At 40.0% G+C, this 23,710-nt stretch overlaps 1 protein-coding gene across 3 annotated transcripts in view; it reads right to left on the reverse strand.

Annotated features, from left to right (window-relative positions):
- nbeal2 (neurobeachin-like 2) overlaps nucleotides 1-23,710 on the reverse strand; it is a 202,607-nt gene that overhangs the window by 28,645 nt on the left and 150,252 nt on the right. For all 3 annotated transcript variants that reach the window (XM_048595708.1, XM_020515436.2, XM_048595707.1), the window contains 11 exons: nucleotides 23,078-23,227; nucleotides 21,695-21,852; nucleotides 17,882-18,006; nucleotides 17,081-17,201; nucleotides 15,311-15,468; nucleotides 11,849-11,982; nucleotides 7,226-7,330; nucleotides 5,741-5,836; nucleotides 3,226-3,350; nucleotides 2,255-2,395; nucleotides 444-574 (listed from right to left, as the gene is read on the reverse strand). In XM_048595708.1, the coding sequence (XP_048451665.1) occupies nucleotides 444-574; nucleotides 2,255-2,395; nucleotides 3,226-3,350; nucleotides 5,741-5,836; nucleotides 7,226-7,330; nucleotides 11,849-11,982; nucleotides 15,311-15,468; nucleotides 17,081-17,201; nucleotides 17,882-18,006; nucleotides 21,695-21,852; nucleotides 23,078-23,227 (1,444 nt within the window). The remainder of the gene's footprint in view (nucleotides 1-443; nucleotides 575-2,254; nucleotides 2,396-3,225; nucleotides 3,351-5,740; nucleotides 5,837-7,225; nucleotides 7,331-11,848; nucleotides 11,983-15,310; nucleotides 15,469-17,080; nucleotides 17,202-17,881; nucleotides 18,007-21,694; nucleotides 21,853-23,077; nucleotides 23,228-23,710) is intronic.

Below are 23,710 nucleotides of genomic sequence, written 5' to 3' on the forward strand. Positions count from 1 at the left end.
TGAAGATATAAATAAAGCTAATACTTCAGCATGATATTGAGAGAGTGCTGTTTTATTGGAGGTGCCTTCTTTTCGATGAGATGTTAAACTAAGGCCCAGATTACACCTTCACGTCAATGTAAAAGATCCAAAGCACTTGCCAAAAAGAAACAAGAGTATGCTCCTAATGTCTGTCAACTTAAATTGCTAAAAGAGAACACTTGGACAAGCATCTCATCACTGCTTGAGAGAGTATGTTTTTCTTTATTACAACAGAGAGTACATTTATAAAATATTTAATGGAGTATATAGCACTTTGTAACACTGAGGCTAGAAAAGATGCTATATTATTGCAATTTATTAACTGATAGTTTTGGTCCGGTATCAAAGAGAAACAAGCCACATTTTAAGACAATGACATCCAATAATTCATCTCAAGCTACAAAGCCACGAGCTCTGCTTACTGTTTTGGTTCTCCAGAAATTCTGGGAAGTAGAAAAATTCTGGGGTCAGCTCCTTCACATCTACAGGATTGTCTATTCGGACCTGCCAGGCTGCTGGGATTGAGTGAAATTGACGATCTGCACAGTCGAACCTGCAGAACACAAACAGTTAACAGGACAGGAATTGACATGGATAGGGCAGATGGGGTGAAATATGCTCACCTTCAAGATTAGAAACAGATTTAAATTGAGCTTTCTTTTCTTGGAGATGAGGAAGAGCTTTCAGCTCTCCAGGGCTGATCCCCCCCAATTAGGCAATTTCCAGGAAGGATTGATATCTCTGTCAGGTTGAGAAACTTTATAAAGTAATGATTCTGAAAGGTTTAATGTTGGTGTTGCATGAAGCTCCACCTAATTTGACAATGTGATAAGGACTTGGGTGGGAAAAGGTAGGACAGCTTAGTAGCTAGTAGAATGAATACTTGTATCCTAAGTCTCCTCATAATATTAACAAAAATGCATGACTTAGCAGTGTAACTTGTACCTGATTATTTAGATACAACATACCACATCTTATTTAAGACAAGAGCCTCTTCTCACTAAGATTCATTGGTAGTTATACTTCTACGACTAATTAATCTAAGTAGATGGCAGCAATACCCAAAACACAAGCTGGTCATGGTTCATATTGCAGCGCTTGCAACAATATGGACCCACAACATGTTTAAGACAGATTGAAGATTAATGTTTATAGATCCCTGATTTATTGAGCTTTGTAACGTAGAGTCAATCTTTGCCGATTAGGCCTTACGTGATCTTCTTCATGTTTAAATCACATGCAGGTGAACAACTACTACATTTATAAACTTTTCACTTTAATGTGAATGGAATACTTGTAAATTTGGATCTCTTGTTCTGCCTAGTGTAAAGCTTCCTATAAACTGCCCAAAGATTTCAACAGCAGATATATCATGAGCTAAATAGAGGCTATAAAAATATATTGTTAAGCGCATTCTGCACAAATATATCACAGGTCAGATAATGAGTAAGATTCCCTCTCTACTAGTCCATGGAAGACTTCTAGGGCTGGTATGGCATAGGTTACTAGCTAAACTAGGATCAATTAACAAATCAAAAACAACAATTCCTCTTCCACAGTTACTCCGAGGGTCTGCACACAGCAATCACAGCATTGACTTCCAATTCCAAAAATCACAGCTACTCACCAACTTCGGAGGTGCACGCAGCAGAAACAAAATGTAGCAGAATGTCTGATCATAATAATGGAGTCTTACATGAGTCAGTTTACATCACTGAGGCATCTAGCTAATTAATATGATGAGGTTGTTGATTAAAGGTCATTGAGCCTCGCAAGTTTTCTTTGCTGCACAGTTAGAACATAGCTGAACTGTATGTCAACTTGACTTTCTCACTTTTGCTCCATATAACTTGAACCTTTACAACACAACTATCTGCCCATCTGTGTTTTGGAAGACCCAAATGACTCAGCATCTACACTTTTTGGGTGATAACTTTCAGATTTCCACTGCAATGTTATTTCACTGAAAAATGGCCTGATGCAAATTTTAAAATTGTATGATTTTGTTTTGGATTCTGCCACCAGAGAAATTAGTTTCTCCATATCTATCCCATCAAATCCTTTAGAAAAGTTAAACACGTTGACCTGATCATTTCATCAGTCAGGCTGTACCTGAATCCAGATTTAGAATCTGCAGGTTCATGCAGTCCTGCTTAATGTAACACTGTACAATGTCCTCTTCTCTAAAGTCACAGTAAAGCAATCCTCCATCTTGTTGAGACTCAGTGCTCACCTGCCACTCTGCAGTTGGATATGCAGGGTAGTGAAAGGCTCGACCCGGATCATGTAATGCATGACTCCAGCTGCATTAGAGTAGTGTGTACCGTAGTGAAATTTATCGATGTCTCCTGTTGGATCTTCAAAACTCTCATATCTGGGTGATGAAACAGGAGGAGTAAAATCTCAGCTGTATACTGTTCAACACAACTTGGTTCTTGTGATCATAGGCACTGTCCAAAAGCACAGAATTCCCAAAACCAATGAACATTCATCACTGTCCAAAATTACCAGGGAAAAGATTGCATCCTTTTCATTGAGAAGAACAGGAATAGGCTATTGTACCTTAAAGCTTGCCCTGCCATTCAGTTGATCATGGCTGATATGTATCTCAAATCTGTTTAAACCCTTTTGATCAATATCTCTTACTAACTTTTCCTTATAATCTACTCATTGTATTCTTGAAAGCTCTAATTAACTCAATATCCACAGCCTTATAGAAAAGAGAATTCCAGAATTTTTCCATTTTGTGAGACGTGTTTCCTGATTTGACTCCTGAATGCCCTAACTCAACTTTTCTAAATTCCCTGCTTCAAGGAAATAATTTATCTATCTTTTGAAACCCTTAATCATTTTAAAGACTTCACTTAGGTCATCCTTAATGTACTAAGTAGAAGACAGTCATCAAACACACTGTCAGTTATCAGTAACATTATTTATGATTAGTGTGGGGTGCAACACCTAAACTGGATTCTATTCTCACCTGATGTTCATAGACATTAATTTTTCTGTAGAGAAACCAGAAATCTATCAGCAGTTAACACGTGGACTGGATTTCCACTCCTCTTACCACTGATGACTCAATGACAAAATTGTTGTGGACCTACACTTAGTCTATGTTAGGGACAATCCCTACAATCACTTAATAAGTAGAAAAAAACATCTGTCCTGAACGAAAATTCTGAAAAAGAAATTCCACTGACTTACTTCTCCTTCACGTCCTTTGCATGTTTATCATTTACCACACCAATGGGCCGAGAGAGATCCCGAAAAACACTTGGGTTGTTCAGATCCAGTTCCTCAGATGTGTAGTCACAAATGATCCACGGGAACTGAGTTAAATAAAATTAAATTCAGCAATTAAAACAAAGCTTCCATCTTTTTTTAAGATTCATTTTGACTCCATATTTAAAATAATAGCCACATTAACTGTATAAGAGACGTATTTTGTACTCAGTTGTTTGATGGGAATCATTCTAACACGAAACTGCCTAAAATTTTAAACATAGAAACATACAAAAATAGAAAATAGGAGCAGGAGTAGATCATTCAGTTCTTTGAGCCTGCTGATCATCCAACTCAGTGCCCTATTCCCACTTTCTTCCCATATCCTTTGTCCTGTTTTTTGTAAAGAACTACATCTTCATTTGACGTGGAATGGAAATCTCGTTCAGATATGCTAGAGTGTTAGGATAATGCAAAAGGAACTTTACTGCTTGTGTAACCTGTCCTTGTATCTAACCTGTTTGATCAGATAGTGTAGAGAGATCTTTACTTAATGTTGTATTTGCTTGACATTGTTTAATAGGTGAAGTGTAGGAGGATATTTGCTTTGTAAGTAACCCATACTGGATCTGTTGGAGCAGAAGTTGACTACATGGCTCATCACGTCTGCTCTGCTATTCAATGAGGTCATAGCTGATCTAAAAATCCTCAAATCCACTTTCCTGTCTTTTCCCCATAACCCTTGACTCCCTTATCTGTCCACCTCAGCACTGAATATTCTTAATGACCAGCCTTGACAGCATTTTGTGATAAAGAATTCCACAGATTCACTACCCTCAGGAAAAGAAATCCTCCTCATCTTAGTCTTAACTTGGTGACCCTATGGAATTCACTGCCACAGACGGCTGTGGAGGCCAGATCATTGAGTACATTTAAGACTGAGATAGACAGGTTCTTGATTATCAAGGGTTACGGGGAGAAAGTGGAAGAATGGGGTTGAGGAGCTTATCAGCCATGATTGAATAGCAGAGCAGTCTCGATGGCACGAATGGCCTAATTTCTGCTCCTATGTTTTATGGACCCCTTACTCTGAGGTTATGCCCTCTGGTTCTAGACACTCTCACAGAGGAAACAACCTTTTTGCATCTACCTTGCCAAGCACCCGCCTCCCCCCCCAAGAATCTTGTATGTTTCAATAGTTTCACATATCATTCTTCTAAACTCCGATGAGTACATGCCCAAACGATTCAACCTCTCCTCAGAAGAAAATCCCTACATCCAGAATCAATTTAATGATCCTTGTCTGGACTCCCTCGAGTGGACATATATCTTTCCTTAAATAAGGGGCTCAAAACTATTCACAGTATTCCAGCTATGGTATGCCTGATATCGTTTTACAAGACATGCTAAATTTTATACTCCATTCCCTTTGGAATAAAGGCCAAAATTCCATTTGCTTTCCCTATTACCTGCTGAACTTAGATGCTAGTTATTTTTGAAATTCATGCCCAAGGGACCTCAAACCTGTGTGCTTTCTGCAGTCTTTCTCCATTTAAATAATATTCAGCTCTTCCATTCTTTCTGTTAAAGTCCATAACCTCACATTTTCCACATTATATTCCATCTGCCAAGTTTCTTTCCACTTTCTTATCCTGCTGTTATTCCTTTGTAGACTTATTGTGTCATCCTCACCGCTTGTCCTCCCAGCTTTTTTTGTGTTATTCAAAATCTTGGTTATAGTACAATCATTATCCTCATCCAGTACATTAATGTATGTTGTAAATAGCTGGCCCCCAGCACTGATTCCCGTAGCACTTTATTAGCTACAGGTTGCCATCCCAAAAATGCCTCTTTAATCCAAATTCTGACTTCTCTCAGTTTGCCGATCCTCAATCCATGCAAATATACAACACCCCGCAAAGCATGAGCTCTTATCAAGTAGCCTTAGGTGCAGTTCCTTATCAAATGTCTTTAGGAAATCCATTACAGCTACTGGCATTCCTTCATCTATCCTACTTGTTACGTCTTCAAGGAATTCTAATACATTTGTCAAGCATGATTCCCCCTTCAAAGAGCCAGACACTGATTATATAATGTATTTCTAAATGATTGCTATTACTTCCTTTATAATAGAGTCTCAACATTTTCCCCAATGACAGACTTTAAACTAATTGCCCTAAAGTTAGCATATGGAATCCAAGGATTCTTGGAAGATGACTTGCAACAAATCCACTCACTCTACCTACCTCCTTTAAAATCCTAGGATGCAACCCATCACATCTTTGAGTGCTCATGATATTGACTGAAATCCAAAGTTCCTGAACGTGACTGATTTGAGTTGCTCAAAAATGCTGACTTTGTCACGACATCCATGAAAAAATACAAAGAAATTTGAGCTGCACATGAAGACAATTGAGGGCACAAAGAAAGGGCACAGAGGCTTTTAACCCCTCCTCCATCCTCCCACCACTATCAGAAGTTAGGAGGATTAACTTACCACAGGATACTGAGACAAATCGTTGTAGGTTCTCCCTGCAATGGTGTTGAGTTGCATCAAATATTCAAAATTGGAGATCTTTCTCTGAACCCATTTCTGAAACAGAATAGTGCCATTAACCATGTAATCTGCAAAGCAAGTCAACAAAGGCTAATCTTTTCAAAGTGAGGAAAGTGGCATAGTATACAAAAGTTGGGAAGTTATACTATGAGAACATGCATGCTAGATTTCATGCTGAAGTATCACTATGGATTTTGGGAGAAGAATAACAGCGAGTGCTGATTGTGGGAATAATTTGCAATTCACATTTAAGAGCAAGTCTGACTGCATTTACTGCAAGGTGTACATTAAACACAAAGATCAGGAAGTTGATGTCTGAACTATTCTGATCCTCCACAGGTTTTGCTACAATAAGACCTCATCGATAGACACAGCATTCACACGCATGTAACAATATGAAGTTAGGGCATTTAGATGGTTAGGACTATTCCACTTGGAGTATGTTAATTTTCACAGCATCTAAGTTTTAATTACTGTCAAACAGTTTCTAACACGGAAACTGTCCTTTTGTAACAGTCGCGTCTCATGGCTTCAGATTTCTAATATTACTACATTTTTAAAAAATTCCTTATCTCTCTCTTAATCTAATCCATCTTTTCACTCTTCATTCAATTTTGTTCAATGCTTTAATGTTACATTAGATTAAATATTCCAACTTCCCTTTCCCATTTTAATAAGTGCATTAGAATTCTTCAATCTGATTGGCTAAGGATGCATACAATCCCTGTCCTATTTACACAACTCAGATCTTCTATAGAGAGTATGAGATACTGTTTCAGCTCTTCAATTGCCACAGACTGTATCAGAAAGCCCACAGACAGTCCGCAAATCCAAGTACAATAAATGGTGAGTGCTGTTTGTTCAATGCTGACTGCAAAACCTAGCCCATGGTTTTCAGTTCTACACACTGTACTTTAGCAAAGGTGTCAAGATGCAGACGAGATTTACCAGAATTATTCCAAGGTTAAGGCACTCAAAACGTGAGAGAGATGTGAAAAACCAGAATTGTTCCCTTTACAATATAAAGGGAACAAGAGAACAGGGTAAAAGGAAAATAGAACAGGGCTGTTTAAAATAATGAATGAAGAGTTTTGTTAGAGTAAATAATAAAAAGCTGTTTCCATGGCAGAAGACTTGATCAACTAAAGGATACAGATTTTAAACTAGTTGGTGAAAGAACCAGAGGTGAGAAGTGTAGACTTTGTTTTTATGGTGCAAATTGTTTAAATATGGACACATTGCCTAAAAAGGTGGTAAAGACAGACCTGTTAGCAACTTTCGAAAAGAAAACCATGTTTAGCATGATGGGAAATAGCAGGGGAATGGGATTAATTGGATAGCTCTTTTAAAGTGTTGACACAGTCACAATAGTCTGGTTGTGTCAGTCACTACTTTTCCAATTTACAGAATGCAGCAACACCCTACCTGAGTTAATCCAGATGCTTTCAGCAGTTCCTGGGGGGAGCGGCTGTTGAAGTTGAGATTGGAGGGATGTGTACTCACAATACGTGAATACACTTTATTTCTGACCTGCGTGCAGAAGCAAAAAGAATAAAGTCAGTCAGATAAGTGGACTCGGTATTTCCTTACTGCAAAGGTATAACAACGTTTCAGCAAAAGGTGATCAGTCAGCCTCTCAAAACTCAATCAAGATATAACATGATGTGGTCAGCAAAACTTTCAGTTACACAACCTTTGCTTGATATATGATCTTAATGCTCATATTTACATAGGGTTTTGCTTTAAGCTCTACCCTTTTTGTACATTCATTGCTAAAAATGGTAACAAAAAGGAAAATGGTGCACAAATGTGTTCCAAAGTGCTTTACTTCCTTGGTTACAGATATTCAATGGTCAGTAAATATGCACATGAAGTACATTTATCAGTCTTGTATGCAAGTAAGCTGTTTTCTACTAAAATTAATGCACTTGCTAAGATAGTGTCTCACAATGCTATATCTTAACAGTGCTTACACTTCAAAATATACTTCATTAACTGTAAATTACATTGTGACACCTTGAGGTTGTGAAAATGCTATATGAAAGCAAATTATTTTGAACTTCAGAGCTAAACTGTAATTATTCTCATTCTGGACTCAGAACAAGGAAGATTAGAGAAATTAATGTGTGGAGATTGGTGTGGGGGAATTGGGTTTTGGTTTATGGGGCATGGGTAAAAGTACTGAGGAAAAGTTCAACTTGTAATATTGAGTCAATCTACACCTGAATCATGTTGGGGTTGGTGTTTTAGCTGGCTGCATAACTAAGTAAGTAGAGAGGGCAAAGGATCCAATTTGGAAAGATTTGGAAAGGCAACAGAGAAAGGTCGAGAAAATGATAAACAGACCATGACAAGTAGGGATTGACAGTATACATCTGAAAGTAAATTAACAGATAAGGCGAGATGTAAAGACCAATTTATTTTAGACTGTTAACTATTTGAGCAATGAGGAGAATTCTAGACAGAATGACACCACTTGAAAGTGTTCAGGGCCATTTTGCCCACATTTGTGATGATTCCAAGAAGAGAGGGTTTTGATTTTCAGTGTGGTACCCCAGTGATTTATAACAGAGATAAACACAACAGTAAAAGGACTAAACTGAAGGCTCTTTATCTGAATGCAAGTAGCATTAGGAACAAAATATATGAACTGATTGTGCAAACAACTGATTGCCATGAAAGAGGCATGACTGCAAGTCGACTTAGACTGATAACTGAATACTGAAGGGCTCAGGACATTTAGGAAGATGAGAACCTATGAAAAGGTGGAGTGATGGTCTTGTTAATTAATCACAGCACTAGTACAATAGAGAAGGATGGCCCAAATTTAAGAAACAGGCTGTAGAACAGTTTGACCAGAGATGTAAAATGATAAGGTACGAAGTCACTTGTGGGAGTGATGTATACACACCCTGGCAGTAATGACATGGTAGGATGGAGTACGAAGTACATTGTAGAACATTTAATGAGCAATAACAGGTGGCAGGTCAAAAAATTGGATAGAGTATAAAAATCAGTGAAGATTGGCCAAAAGATTAATAAGGAGGCATAAATTAGAGTACGAGAGAAAGCCTAGCTGGAAATTTAAAAATAAAGCAATAATTTTCTACAGTTAATTAAAAGGAAAAGAGTTAAAGTGAATGTTGATCCAACAGAAAAAGTGAGTCTGGGGACTGAATAAAGGAAATACGGACATGGCAATTTCACAGGTTTTCTGCAGTGGTCTTCACTAAAGAGGCTCAACAGGAAATTGGCACTGATGTGATAGATGGCGTGTGAAATATAGTATTAACATTTGGGATTTGGATGTTAAAATAGGGACAGATGGATTTTGCCTCGTTCTGAGAAAGTTTTTTTTAAATGAAAGGTCACAGAGTCATTTGGAACAGTGACCTAAATACATCATTTCCAAGAAGGCATGTGATGTCAGTCAAATACCTGACATCTGTGGCACTAATGGATGAAATTAGTATATTGCTGTGGTTTATAACAGACAGAGGCCATTAGTTTAGCTTTTGAATTCAATTCAGAAGGAGGCCAGTTATCTTCCAGTAGAAGAGTCAAATTTTTCAAGTCCATTCAAAGGAACCAGTTACCCGAGTCAAAGGAGTTTTGGTTCATGGAACTTGTATAAAACGTTCCAAGTTGTTAGAAACTAGAAAGTTTAGCCTGTCAGAATTCCAAAAGGTTCATGCTTGGGGTCTCGGAAAAGAATCATAAAATTAACACAGCAAACATGAAAAAGAAACAGGGAAGAGTCAATTCAGTAAAAAAAATTGAAGAGTTGTGATAGGAGTGATAGTTCTCTGTAATTGAGTATTTGACAAAGGACCGTTTTGAGAAACAGGCTGAAACTTTATTTGACTGCTTGAGTCAAGATCTTTCCTATTATTTCATATTGATAGCATTGCTTATTTCTTTTCTCTTTCATGTAAATAACTTATGTTGCGTTGCAAAGAACATCTGAAGCCTTGTTTGAATATGTTTCAGTGACTAACTGCCGTGTTAATCAACTACAAAAGTTAAACATGTGATCTGGCAAGCCAGGTTTCATTCTGGTATCTGATTTGTCTAGCATTACCACTGACTGAGATCATAACACACACTAATTTGTTAGAGTTGGGGACTTGTCAGCCCACAGGTCCTGATAAACATCATCCTATGTAGTAAAAGTAGCAGCTAGTGGGATAGTCGAAATGTTGGTTCTAATCTTCCAAACAGTCCCTGGATTCAGGGAAGATTCCATCTGAATGAAATTCTTGTAACTCCTTTATCCAAAAAAGGGGAAGGAGACAGAAAGCAGGAAATCACATGACGATTAGCTTAACATCCACCTAAGTTCCGATGTGTCTCAACCTACTGAGAGAAAAATCCCTTCATCTCCATCCTAACAGGGTAACACATGAAAGAAACTGTCACCTAGTTCTGGATTAATCAGCAAGAGGAACCCAATTCCACAGCCACCTTGTGAAGACTACGCAGGATCTTTTAGAAGCACAGAAACATACATAGAAGATAGAAGCAGGAGGCCATTCGCCCCTTCAAGCCTGCTCCACCATGCATCACGTCATGGCTTATTGTCCAACTCAATAGCCTAATCCTGCTTTCTCCCCATAATCTTGGATCCTATTCGCCCCAAATGCTATATCTAGTTGCCTCTTGAACACATTCAATGTTTTGGCATCAACTAATTCCTGTGGTAATGAATTCCACAGGCTCACCACTCTTTGGGTGAAGAATTGTCTCCTCATCTCTGTCTACCCCGAATCCTCAGACTGTGACCCCTGGTTCTGGACACAACCATCAGGAACAGCCTCCCTACATCTACCCTGTCCAGTCTTGCTGGAATTTTTTAAGTTGCTATGCGATTCCCCCTTCATTCATCTGAACTCTAGCAAAAACAATCCCAACTTGGTCAATCTCTCTTCACACGTCAGACCTGCCATCCCCGGAATCAGCTGGTAAACCTTCACTGCACTCCCTCAAAAGCAAGAGCATCCTCCCTCAAATCAAGCCAACTCTCACTCTTCCAAACCCCAGTGAAAACAAACCCAAAAACTTTCCTTGTAAGACAACCTAGTCAATCCAAGTATTAATTTAGTAAACCTTCTCCGAACTACCTTCAACAGATTTATATCTTTTCCTAAAAAAGCCATAACTGGATATGGTGCGGTCTCACCAATACCTTGCGTAACTGAAGCATGACATTCTTACTTTTAATGTTTAATTCCTCTTTTAATAAAGAATAGCGTCCCATTTGGCCACCTCTGTTACATGCTGCACTTGTGACTTGTACTCAAACACCTGAAGCCCTCCGAATTTTGCAGTTATTTGTTGTTTATGTAATACTTTGGCTGGAAGAACACAAAAACAAAGTGAAGAAGTTCACATTTTCCCATGTTAGACTCCATCTGCAAGATCTTTTCCCACTCACTCAACCTATCTATATCTGTCCGCAACTTCTTTCTTCAGAATACAGTTTCCTAAGTACTTTTGTGTCAAACATAGCTATCACACCTTGGCTTTCTTCATCTAAGTCACTAATAGAAGTTGTAAAAAGCTGAGGCTCAGCACTGACCTCTGCGAGATGCTACTCATCACAACCTGCCAATCAGAAAAAGGGCAATTTATACAAACTTTGTTTTCAGCTAGTCAGTCAGACAGTCTTCTACTTGTGCTCCTGTGTTATCACCATGCCAACTATTTCTTATTGCACTCTGTCAAATACCTTTGATTTTCCAAAGTACAGTATAACTACAGGATCTCCTTTATCCATAGCCCATGTTATTCCTTAAAAGAACGCCAATAAATTGGTTCAGCATGATTTCCCTTTCCCAAAGAGAAATGCTGAATCTTCCTGATTACCTTAAGTTTTTCTAAGTGTGCAGCTGTAATCTTTTCAGTTACAGATTCTAACACTTTCCTGATGACAGACCTCAAACTAACTGGCCTATAACTTCCTATTTTCTGTCTCCTTCCCTTCTCAATTGAAAGCCATAACTCTTATTATAATGAAGAATCTGCTTTAAAAAACCAGAAGTACTATACCTTCTTTTTGAAGTTGATAAAGTAGTTTGATTGATCAATAAAGAAGAACTCCAAAGCAGATCTCCTCAAGTTATAGCGTCTGAGATGCATCTCCCCAAGGTGAGACAGGGGACGTTTGAAATCATAGCCAATTCCTGAAACAAAAAGGACCATAGTTCTGAGGTCTTTTTCTCGTCATGTGCCAACACCACTCCCTCTCTCAAAGGAAACAATTCAATCAAAGCACAATTCTAAAGGTAATCTCTTTGTACCTTGGCAAGTTAACCATTCTTCATTCTTAGTGAGCTTGGGAGTCAATTGTTGGTGCAGTATTCCACTGTAGGGACACTATAACTGAACCTCAACCCATTACAATTTGGTAGCAATCGATGCACAATTTCTGGCTGGTGTTCAGGAAGCAGAATCTTGGCTGATGTTTTGCTCATGTTCTGAAATCTGCTCAACCCTATCTTTTAAGGTATTCCTCAAAACTGACCTCTTTAACCAAACTTTTGGTCACCTGCCTTATCATTCTATTACGTGGCTCAGCATCAAATTTTGTTGCGGGGAAATATCTTTGGGTGTTATACAATATTAAAGGCGATGTGTAAATACAAGTTGTTACAATGTCTGCTGTGGATCAGTGTTAATATTCTCATATATGACTTGGACAGCTGTAGGCTCTTATCCCATTCCAGAGAACTAAGCACATAATCCACTTTGATACTGCAGTGCATAATTAAGGTTTGTGCCAACATAGATTACATCTTGAGGATGATAAGTTAAACTCAAACTCAGTCTGCCCTCTTAAGAGAACTTTAAAAATACACTACTATAAACACAGAAGAGTCATCAACTTGAGTATATTCCCACCTACCATTCTTTGTAAGCTTCGGACCATCCATAAATCTGGTGCCTGCCCTAACTTGGCAGCCTATGATTCCTGTACTCCTCCAATTTTGGCACTTGCCCAAACCTAATTTTCATTGTCCCAGTCTCAGGTGCCAAGATCCAAAATCAGGAATTCCCTATCTAAATCTCTCTATTTTCCTTTCTTGCCCTTTTAAGCTGCTTTTAGCTAAGTATTTGGTCACTCATGCTAATATTTGTTCATGTGCCTCATTATCTGATTAAGATTCCTATGAGTCACTTCGGGATATTTTACTATACTATAAAGTTCCTTTAAAGGCAAGTTGTTGGTGCTCTGGCCAATTTCTGTCCCTTAGTGAATGCTTCATGTTATGGTTTCAAGGAACTGCTTTGCATTACCCAAGTGACTCTTAACTGCCTTTTGCAAATTAGGGATGAGCAATAAATGCTGGCTCAGCTAGCAATGCCAACATCCCAAGAATGAATAAAGAAAATGACACAGTTCTACACTGGCACTGAGGTGTTCTGGGACACCCTAAAGTCATGACAGATTTTACATAAATTGCAAGTCTTTTTCTTTTGCTAGAGGGCGGAGTTAAACACAGCATCAGAAACGTGACAGTGTTCTACCAGAGGGAAATATTTAATCTCTGTTGTTGTCTATGAAGCCACACTGACTGAATACATCTCCTGAATTAGGGGTGAAATTCAATAATTTTCTTCAAAAGAAAAATTTCACATTGAGTTTAAACTTTTTAAAATATCAGTATTCCTCTACTCCAGTACTGACATAGTGCTCCATATTGTTTCTAATTTGTACCAGCAGTACTGAGTTTGACTCTCCAGATTTAGGAATTGCTGCTTTGAATTGAAAAGTATTAAATTTACATTTATAATTTAAGAAAGGAGGAAGTTAATAAAAGAAAGAAATGCTTTCACAGAATTGAGCCCAGCAGCTTCTGTCTCAAAGGTGAGAATGCTACTAATTGACGATACTGGGCAAGTTACTGGAATCTAGTAACAGAGCGACTGAACACTTTGACAAGTATCAACTGATCAAAGGAAATTTACACAGACTTGTGAATCATGTTTGATTTATCCAGTACAGTTTCTGGGGTGGCTCGTGACATAATGGAGATATGAATTTCTATGCATATTATCATTATGGATGGAAGGCAATTTACAAAGTTCCACAGGAGAGATTATTTGGTAAAATAAGATGCAAGGTTGTGGTTGTTAATTGGTTGGGAAATAGGATATAAACAGCAGTGGTAATGGGATGCATTCTGATTAGTGCCATGGGACAAGTTGTCTCCTCTGCCACCTATACCAAGTCCTCAGCTGTATATCAATCAGTGATGAGAGAGTTGTTTATCCAAATTCATAGATGACAGTAAGTTGGAAGTCATGTCATATTTTCTTTCTTATTCATTCACAGGATGTGGGCATTCTGGGTGGGGCCACATTTATTGCCCATCCTTAATTGCCCTTCAGAAGGTAGTGGACAGCTGCCTTCTTCAAAAGCTGCAGTCCATTTGTTGTAGGTAGACCCACAGGCTATTAGAAAGGGAATTTCAGGATTTTTACCCTATGGTAATGGGGGAACAGCGATATATTACCAAGTTTGGATGACGAGCAGCTTAGAGGGGAATTCGCAAGGAGTGGTGTTCCCTTCTATCTGTTGTTCTTGTCCTTCCAGATGGAAGTGGTTATATATTTGAAAAGTGTTGTCTAAGATGTCTTGGAGAATTTCTGCATCTTGTAGATAGTAAACATTGCTACTACTGATAGTTACTGGTGGAGTGAGTGGGCATTTGTGGATCTAGTGCCAATCAAGCAAACTGTTTTGTCCTGGATGTTGCCCAAGCTTCTTGAGTGTTGTTGGAGCTGCATTGTATGGATCGGAGTAGAAACATTACAAAGGGACATAGACACAATGAGCAAAAATGTAACAGATGATTTTCGGTTTGGGAAGTGTTACATCATGAGGTTTACATCTAAAAAAGACAAACTGTAACATTTTCTTCATAGCGAGAAACTAGAAATTGCAAATGAGGTTGAGTGTTCAAATTACTAAAAGCGGTGGTTAAAAAAAAAATTGAAAATGCGAATGGGATGTTGGTCTTTACACAAGGGGCTTGGAAAGCAAGAGGGAGGAAGTAATGCTTCAGTTGTACAACGCCTGAGCCAGCCTTAATCTGGAGGACTATGTTCAGTTTTGAACACAACACCCATAGACGGACTTGCAAGCTTTAAAGGGTGTACAGCTGTGATTTATGAGAATTTGACCACAGCTTAAATAGTTACGTGATGAGGACAGGCTGCACACTTGGGCTTGTATTACTTTGAGTTTAGAAAATTAAAGGGTTAACCAATCAAGGTCAAAAATGAATGAGACTTGGTGGAGGTTCAGATCAGTTTAGATTTAATTGCATGATGCAATGGGCTTGTGGATCCATTTCAGATTGCCTCCTTACTAAGGCATGGTTCAGGTGCAGCATTACATCATTAAATTGTCAGTTTGAATCAGGTTTTCAAATGTTTGCCGTGCGACAGACACAAAGGGCTTATTAGGAGAGCATTAAAGCAACAAAGGAGTTTCAGCAATCTCACCTTCCTCTGTCTCTTCTTTTTCAATGCTGCCATCATAGAAATAGATATGCTGTGTGGTGATTTCCAGGCGCCCAGGGACCACTGCAACAATTGTGATCAACTCGCACTCCTCAGAGATCACCAATTTCTCCTTCTGACTAGGCTCCTCAGATTCAACTCTGCAAAAAGAAGGATTGCTCAGTGAACAAGAACTAGCAAATTAATCCATTTTATTTGTAATGAATTCACTTTATATGACAGTCTGAAATTAAATGGCTCCAGAGTATCCAAAGGTCACAAGTAGACTGATGCCAAGGTTAAATCATAGCAATTGCATTTAGATTTTGGACTCTGTTGGTGTTGGCTGTAAAAATGAAAACAATGTATGACAGATGTTGAGAGAGTCTGTATTTCAACAAGACTGTTGACTGTAGAAATGTATGAAAGTGCATCAACTTCATGTGAAGTGATATAGAATCCCTATAGCGCAGAAGGAGGACAGTCAACCCATCAAGTCCACACTTACCTTCTGAAGAGCTTCCCACCCAGACCAAGTCCGCCACCCTATTCCTGTAACCCCAGATTTATCATGGCTAAACCAGTAAACTGCACGCTACAGGGCGATTTCAGCACGTCTAATCCACCTAACCTGGACTTTGGGAGGAGACCAGGGCATTCAGCAGAAACCCACGCAAACACAGGAAGAATATGCAAACTCCACACAGACACTCATCCAAGGCTGGAATTAAACCTGATGCCCTGGAACTGAAAGGCAGCAGTGTTAACCACTGTACCACCCTACCTCCCCAATATACAAAGAAATAAAAACAGGGCAATGGCAATTTAAATTTAAAAGTTGAAGCAGAAGTCTGGCCTGCATGTGACTTCAAGCCCACAGCAATGCGGATGATTCTTAAGTGACCTCTAGAATGGCCCTGGCAAGGCAGTCAGTTCAAGCAGGAATTAGGGATGGGAAATAAATGCTGGCCCAGCCAGCAATGCCCACATTCTGTGAATGAATACAAAAATCAGGGCATTGTCACCTTTCCTGGTGACAATACAATACAATACAATATTGACTACATATCAAAGTGTCTTATTCATTTGTTAAGTATTGAAAGAAGTTCTGAGATCAGAAAAGGCACAATATAAATTACGTCCTACTTTTAATTCCTTTACATCACTTTGGAGGTATCAACTTCCACGTTTGGTTCATTTTAGTCTTATTAATATTCTAAGACGGTACTCCTAACCAGATTTCAGCATTTTCTGTTTTTAGTTATGTAACAGAAAATCAACTATTCTACTTGCTTCTATATGACAAACAAAAGGTTTTTCCGAATCTCAATTCAAACTTCAGCCTGGTTACTTTTGTAGTCATGTCTTCCATTTTTGTGCTCATTAGTACAAACTGGATAATTTAAAAGTTACGAGGAAAGTCTCCTCAACATTTTAAATGCTCAAAGTGCACCCGGCACGCTGTTATTAACAATCATCACATCATTGCAGACAGTAAACTAGAGCCTGGCACTTGGCCAAGGCCTCTTTAAATACTAAATAAAAACCGAAAGAACTGTGAATGCTGTAAATCAGGAACAAAAACAAAGTTGCTAGAAATGCTCAGCAGGTCTGGCAGCATCTGTGAAGGAAAAAACTGAGAAAGGGTCACCGGACCCGCAACGTTAACTCTGTTTTCTCCTTCACAGATGCTGCCAAACCTGCTGAGCTTTTCCAGCAACTTTGTTTTTGTTCCTCTTTAAATACTGGTTGCTGCATTGACCGAACACTTACTGGCTGTTAAGGAAAACAAGATCTTCATCTCCAAGCTGATCATCTTCCAACTCATTCACTTTTGCTTCCTTTGCCACTGCGAGTGGTAAAGAGTCTGGTGGGTTTCTTATGTGATCAGTACCTATGAAACACCAAGTATTAGTCAGTTTTGAATCCTTTCTGCTGCTACACGCTTGTCACATGCACCTGCTAAAAGACACAATTTGTTTGGATTAGTTCTTGTATATGGGCACTTTTGACACAGCCGGTGTTTCTTACTCATTCCCAATCGTCCTCAGGGAGGCGGTGGGCTTTCATATTAAAACGTGACAGTGTATATGGCAACAGTGCTCTTACATGTCATTAGAAATCTGTGTTGCAGTTGAAATATCGAGGGGCTCACTTGGTCATTTCAGATTATAACATACAGCCAACTACAGCAGTGTCAAATCAAATTCAAACAGGCTGTAATCACAGCAAGCTTTCTTTCTTAAAAGATGAATGAAACATGTAACACAATCTGATAGCTTTGTGGTTATAATTATTCTTTTCTCTATATTTCTGAGGAAAATCAAGGGGACCAGGATGAAGAGGAATGATGAGGATCGACAGCCAGAACAGGTTCATGGCCTGAACATGCCCTTACAAATTGGAACTAAGCTGATTAAACTTGGCTGAGTTTCCTACATTAGAATGACAACTTTTCTAAAATACATATTTGACTTTAATCTATTTAGAAATACCAAGATTTTGAACAGTTGTATAAGAATGCAAGTTTCTCTTTTTCTTTATCTCTAGCCTAAAAATATATATTTTGTTTACCAAGGTTGTCCCGCAAGGCACTGGCTTCCTCATGCGTGCTGAAGTTGTAGTTTGGAACCAATTTCAGCCTCATCCTTGAGTAGGTCTCCACACTTGATAGTTTCCATTTAATTTCAGTAGGATTGCTATAGGGTAATGAGAATTTGTGTTAGCTGTGGCAACAGTAACCTACATGCATATAATCCCAAAATAGTGCCAAGAAATCATAAATGTCATTGGAGCTGGATGTTCTAACCTTGATGCCAATCTTTCCAATGCAGGCTCTCAATGATTGATATTCCCGATCAGGGATGGCTGGTTTGCAATGCAGAGTGACACTAACAATATGGGTTCAATTCCCACACAGGGTGAAGTTACCATGAACTCTCCTCAACTTCTCCCCCTGACTTGAGGCATGGTGACCCCAGGTTAAATTACCACCTGTCATCGCTCTCTAATTAGAGAGCAGCCCTATGGTCTGGTAGGACTATGGCAACTTGACCTTTTTACTCTCCGTTCTTTTTAATGTTGCTATTTTAGGATAAAAGAATCATTCAATCATGAGAGCCAACTCAATTGGTTGTGAGTTTAAAACTTGAACACAAAAACGATTCACATGATTCAGGCTGATACTCCACTGCAGTACTGATGGAACGTTGCCCTGTAGGGAGTGTTGCCTTTTGGATGAGAAGTCAATAAAGGGACTGTCGTGTGACAATGTTCAGAGAAACAAGGAGTTCATCTAGTGCTGTGATCAATATTTACCCCTCAAACAGCATATAAAATTAAAACAAAAAGAACAGCAGATGCTGTAAATCAGAAATAAAATCAGAAATTGCTGGAAAAGCTCAGCAGGTCTGGCAGCATCTGTGAAGAGAAATCAGAGTTAATGTTTCAGGTCCAGTGACCCTTCCTCAGAACTGATGGTAGCTAGAAAAATGTCAGTTTTTAATGCAAAAGATAGGGTAGGGGGAGGGGGTAAGGAGTAAATGATCGGAAGAGATAGAGCCCAAAGAGAGAGAAGAGCTGTTGGAGTGGATAACAATCTGGCTAGGAGGGTGAACAGTTGTTAATGGAGATTGTTAGTGGCTAACAATGGGTTGCGTAGAATAGCAGATTGTGTGTTAACAAGGCTTAATGTGTAAGGATGTGGGCGAGGACATAGAAGAGTTCATGCCCAAAGATTATTGAACTCGATATTGAGACCAGAATGTTGCAGGGTCAGCAAGTGGAAAACAAGGCGTTGTTTTTCCAGCTAACGCTGAGTTTCACTGGAGCACTGCAGCAAACCTGAGACAGAGATATTTATCAGGAAACAGCATGATATGTTGAAGTGGCAGGCAACTGGAACCTCAGGGTCATTTTTGCGGGCAGAATATAGATGTTCTACGAAGCGGTCACCCAGTCTACACTTCGTTTCCCCAATGCAGAGGAGGTCACATTGTGAGCAACGAACGCAACAGACTGGATTGTGGATAGGGTAGGTGCTGCTTCACCTGGAAGGTATGTTTGGGCCCTTGGATAGTGGTGAGGGAGGAGGTAAATGGGCAATTGTTACACCTTTGGCGATTGCAGAGGAAGGTCCCAAGGGGCTGTGGGGGTTTGTTGGGAATAAAGGAAGATTGGACCAGGGTGTCCCGGAGGGAATGGTTCCTGTGGAAGGCGGACAAGGGAGGGGAGGGGAATACGTGTCTGGTGGTAGCATCTCGCTGGATGTGGTGGAAATGGTGGCTGATGATCTTCTGGATGTGGATACTGATGGGATGGTAGTTAAGGACAAGGGGAACTCTATCGCTGTTGCAGGAGGAAAGAGAGAGTTGAGGGCGGAAGTGCAAGAGATGGGTCGGACCTGGTTGAGGGCCCTGTCGTAAATGGTGCTGGGGAATCCTCAGTTGAGGAAGTAGGTGGATAATTTGGAGGCTCCCTTGTCGAAGCTGGCCTCATCAGAACATACGCAAAACTTTTTTTTTCCCCCCTTTCAGTCAGCAAGGCACACAAGCTGCAACAACTCAGAGATATCCACGGCCCTCATGGACCTTCTTCCCCTCCCCTTCCCTCTGACTCCATCCCCCCTAACCTTCCACTCTCCGATGCTGAACAGGTTTTACTCAGCTAAGATTTCCGTTTTATCCCTCCGAGTCCCTATCATAATAAATTTCAGGCATGACGTGACATCAAATTCTTCTTCTGTCATCTTCACCTCCTTGCCCATTTCTTTGGCCAAGAGTCCTCTCCCCGAACCACAGACCCCTTTGCCCACCTCCAACACTCTCCCGCCACCTGGACCCCTCCCTCTGGCCTTCTATGTGCACTTGACCTGTTCATTGAGAACTGTTGACGTCACATTGGTCACCTCAATTTCTCTGACCCCCGGCCCCCTCACCTATTCCAACCTATCTCACCCAAAACTGACTTCACTCGGTGCACTCAGATCCAACCCTGACTTTGTTATTAAGCTTGCCAATAAGAGTGGTGCTGTTGTAGCGTGGCGTACTGACCTCTACATTGCAGAGGCTGAGCGCCAGCTCACAGATACCTCCTCCCATCTACCCCTGGACCATGACCCCACAATGGAACATTAGACCATTGTATCAACTACAGTCACTAATCTCATTTCATCTGGTGATCTCTCCCCACCTGCCTCCAAATTGACAGTCCCCCGGCCCGCACAGCTCACTTCTACCTCCTTCTGAAAATCCACAAACAAGACTGCCCAGGTAGATCCATTGTTATAGCCTGCTCCTGATCCACAGAACACATCTCCTCCTACCCTGACTCAGTCTTTGCTTCCCTGGTCCAGTTCCTGCCCACTCACACCACGATTCCTCTGACGCTTTATGCTAGTTTTGAAATTTCCAGTTTGCAGGCTCCAGCCACTTCCTCTTTACCATGGACGGGCAATTGCTTTACATGTCCATCCCCCACCAGGATGGTCTCAGGGCTCTCCACTTCTACCTGGAACAAAGGCCTGAACCGTCCCCACCAAACTCCTCTGCTGGCCAAGCTCGTCCTCACCCTAAACACCTTCCAAATTTAACTCCTCTCATTTTCTTCAGGACAGAGGGGTGGCCATGGGTACCCACTTGGGCCCCAGTTATGCCTGTCTCTTTGTGGGCTAAGTGGAATATTCCTCATTCCAGCCCCCATCCACAATTCTACCTCCATTACAGTTTCCTCCATTACAGCAGTAAATTCTGAAGAACTTCATTGACTGCAAATCACTTGGGATGTCTTCATGTCATATACTGATGTGATTTTGATGTTTAGCAAGGATGCCCAGCAATGCAAGAGATATTAATGTTACAGAATGACATCATTTTAAACCACCGAGCAATCCCAGTTCACTTACAGAATGAACCAATCAATGCAAATCCTTTTCCCCATTACGCTAAAATTTGCCTCAGCCCAAAAGCCTCCAGGCCAATGTAACAATTTTCTGTTTCTCACACCAGTGATTTAATGATTAACATTGCCAATTTAGTGCCACCAAACCATAACCACCAAACATGGAAGGACTTTAATCCTGTTAGTCATAGCTAGAAAAGACAACTTCCAATGCATCACACCATCTGAATGGATCAGGGTTCAAATCTCACCTGCCGCAACGTGTCCTAAGATATTGGAACAGGTTGGTTGAAATTACTACCCACTAGTGGTTATAGTATTGGTCCAGTAATTCTGAGACCTGGATGAACAGAATGCATATTCTGCTTTTAAAAAATCAGGCAAAAAGGACTGCTAAACTGTTGGATTGCTGGAAAAACCCAACTTTTTCAATAATGTCAAAACTCAACACTGAAGAATTCTCTATTCTTAAAAGAAGCTGTCACCTACCATTCAGCCCAGGCCCCACGTGGGCAGGTAAAGAGGCGCCTTAATGATTGCCACTGTCGAAGTACCGTGTTGTGATGGCTGTTGATCTGTTTGAGGACATTGCTGTATCGAGCATTCTCAAACCTCACACGCTTCATGTATGGCTCCAGAATCAACTCCTTGAGGGAGATGCAACAGATTGGAGAGTGACAACATTAATCTTCTTTCATAAACTCAAGGTCATTTTTAGTAGCAGGAGCAGACCGTTTTGCCCGATAAGCCCTTTCTTTCCCCTCAAATTTCAAACATAGCATGCTGTTCAGTATTCAATAAGTTCTATTGATGGATATTAAAGTTCCGAGTAGTTGAAGGCAGTCGAGTAAACAAGTGTATGGTATGGATTAGTTCATTAAATTGAGCCGATTTTGATATAGCCTGCTCCCCAGCTCCCTATCTCTCCCTCACTATGATGCTCTGCATTGCCCATAACGGCCTTTGCATGTAAACTGATCAACTGGAAAACACAGGTGATTTATTGGTGTGGTTAATTAGATGAAAAATACCACCAGCGATTGGATAAACTCTTTTCAGCTGTGTGTAAGGGCACTTCTGGATATTTAAAAAAAAATGCTGAGTTCACTTGGGGGCTCTTGTGGCATAGCATTAGTGTCCTTGCCTCATAGCCCAGAAGACTGGTTTCAAATCCCACCTGCTCTAGAGGTGTGAAATAGCAACTATGATCAGGTTGATTAGAAAGTACCTAAAATAAAAAAAACAGATGCCTTGGAGGGTTCTGGTGGTGCAGTGGTAATGTCCCTTCCTCTGATTCAGGAGGTCCAGGTTAAGTCCCTCCTTCCCCAGATCTGTGTCCTAAAACATCTGAGCCTATTAATGTACAATTTCCTAAATGCAAAAAGACATAATTCATTCAGTACTCCCTGAATGACATAGCAGCTTCATCATACAAAGATGACAGACTAATAGCTGGTCAGAACTGTCAATCGCTACTAATTAATCTAAACCCACCTAGACTTCACCAAGGAAAATCCCACTGGCAGACAGTTGAGGGAGCCCTTGGATTCAATGTCAAATTTTTCTTCTCAAAGATGCCATACATATCATGTCTCAAATTATTTATGTATCCTTTCCCAAAAATCTGAAATAAGTCTATGTAGTGGGCATTTGAAAGAATCAAAACTTCCAATAAGAAGATTAAGTGGGTGGGATTGAATTCACAATTGGTCAGAGTATTACAGGGTTTATGGAGTAGATTAGAAGGCTAGGGTGAAGTCCATGATAATGGAGAATGTGCAGGATCTGAGAGAGGATATTAAATAAGTGGGGAGCCCATCAGTAGTTTCAATTGCACAGGGAGTGTCAAAACAGGGCACATGCATTAGCTACCTCAAACTTGGAACGACTCTCCCCACGCTCATGCTCTCGACGCAATGAGCTGCTCATCAGAGAGTCATAGCAGGAATTCCAGAAGCTGGACATCTGATTGTGACTTCTGTCAAATGTGTCGTGCTCGTATTGAGTCATGGCTTTCAGAACCTGCAAAAATGTACACAGTTATACCCACTAAAAGTGAATACACCAAAGAGAACATATTAATAAGATGAAAGACAGGATTGGTCAGAATAAGGTAACGGAGGATAACATAGGCTTGAAAAGCCATAATAATATTAGAAAGGATATGAGGAGACAAGATAGGATAACATAGAAAAGGGTATGATTTAATATGTAGAAATACAATAGGCTTGAAAGACAATGCCAACATAAGATGATCATTTGGGCAAGGTACAGAACTGAGCAAGAGAAGAAAAATTAGGCGATACAAGACGATCAGGTCTAGGGAGTTAGGATAAGCACAAGGACAAACTGAGAATGGAGTTCCCAGGACAGAAATGGAGGTGAGTAGACATCATGGTGCACAATAAGTCAGGAAATAAAGGCAGAGAACAGGATTGAGTAGTTGAGAGATCTCAGTACAGATTGGCAAGATTAATGAGATTTCAGGATACAGAAAATCACTGA

The sequence above is a fragment of the Rhincodon typus genome, chromosome 4 (genome assembly GCF_021869965.1).
Source record: "Rhincodon typus isolate 14 chromosome 4, sRhiTyp1.1, whole genome shotgun sequence".
Lineage (NCBI taxonomy): Eukaryota > Metazoa > Chordata > Chondrichthyes > Orectolobiformes > Rhincodontidae > Rhincodon > Rhincodon typus.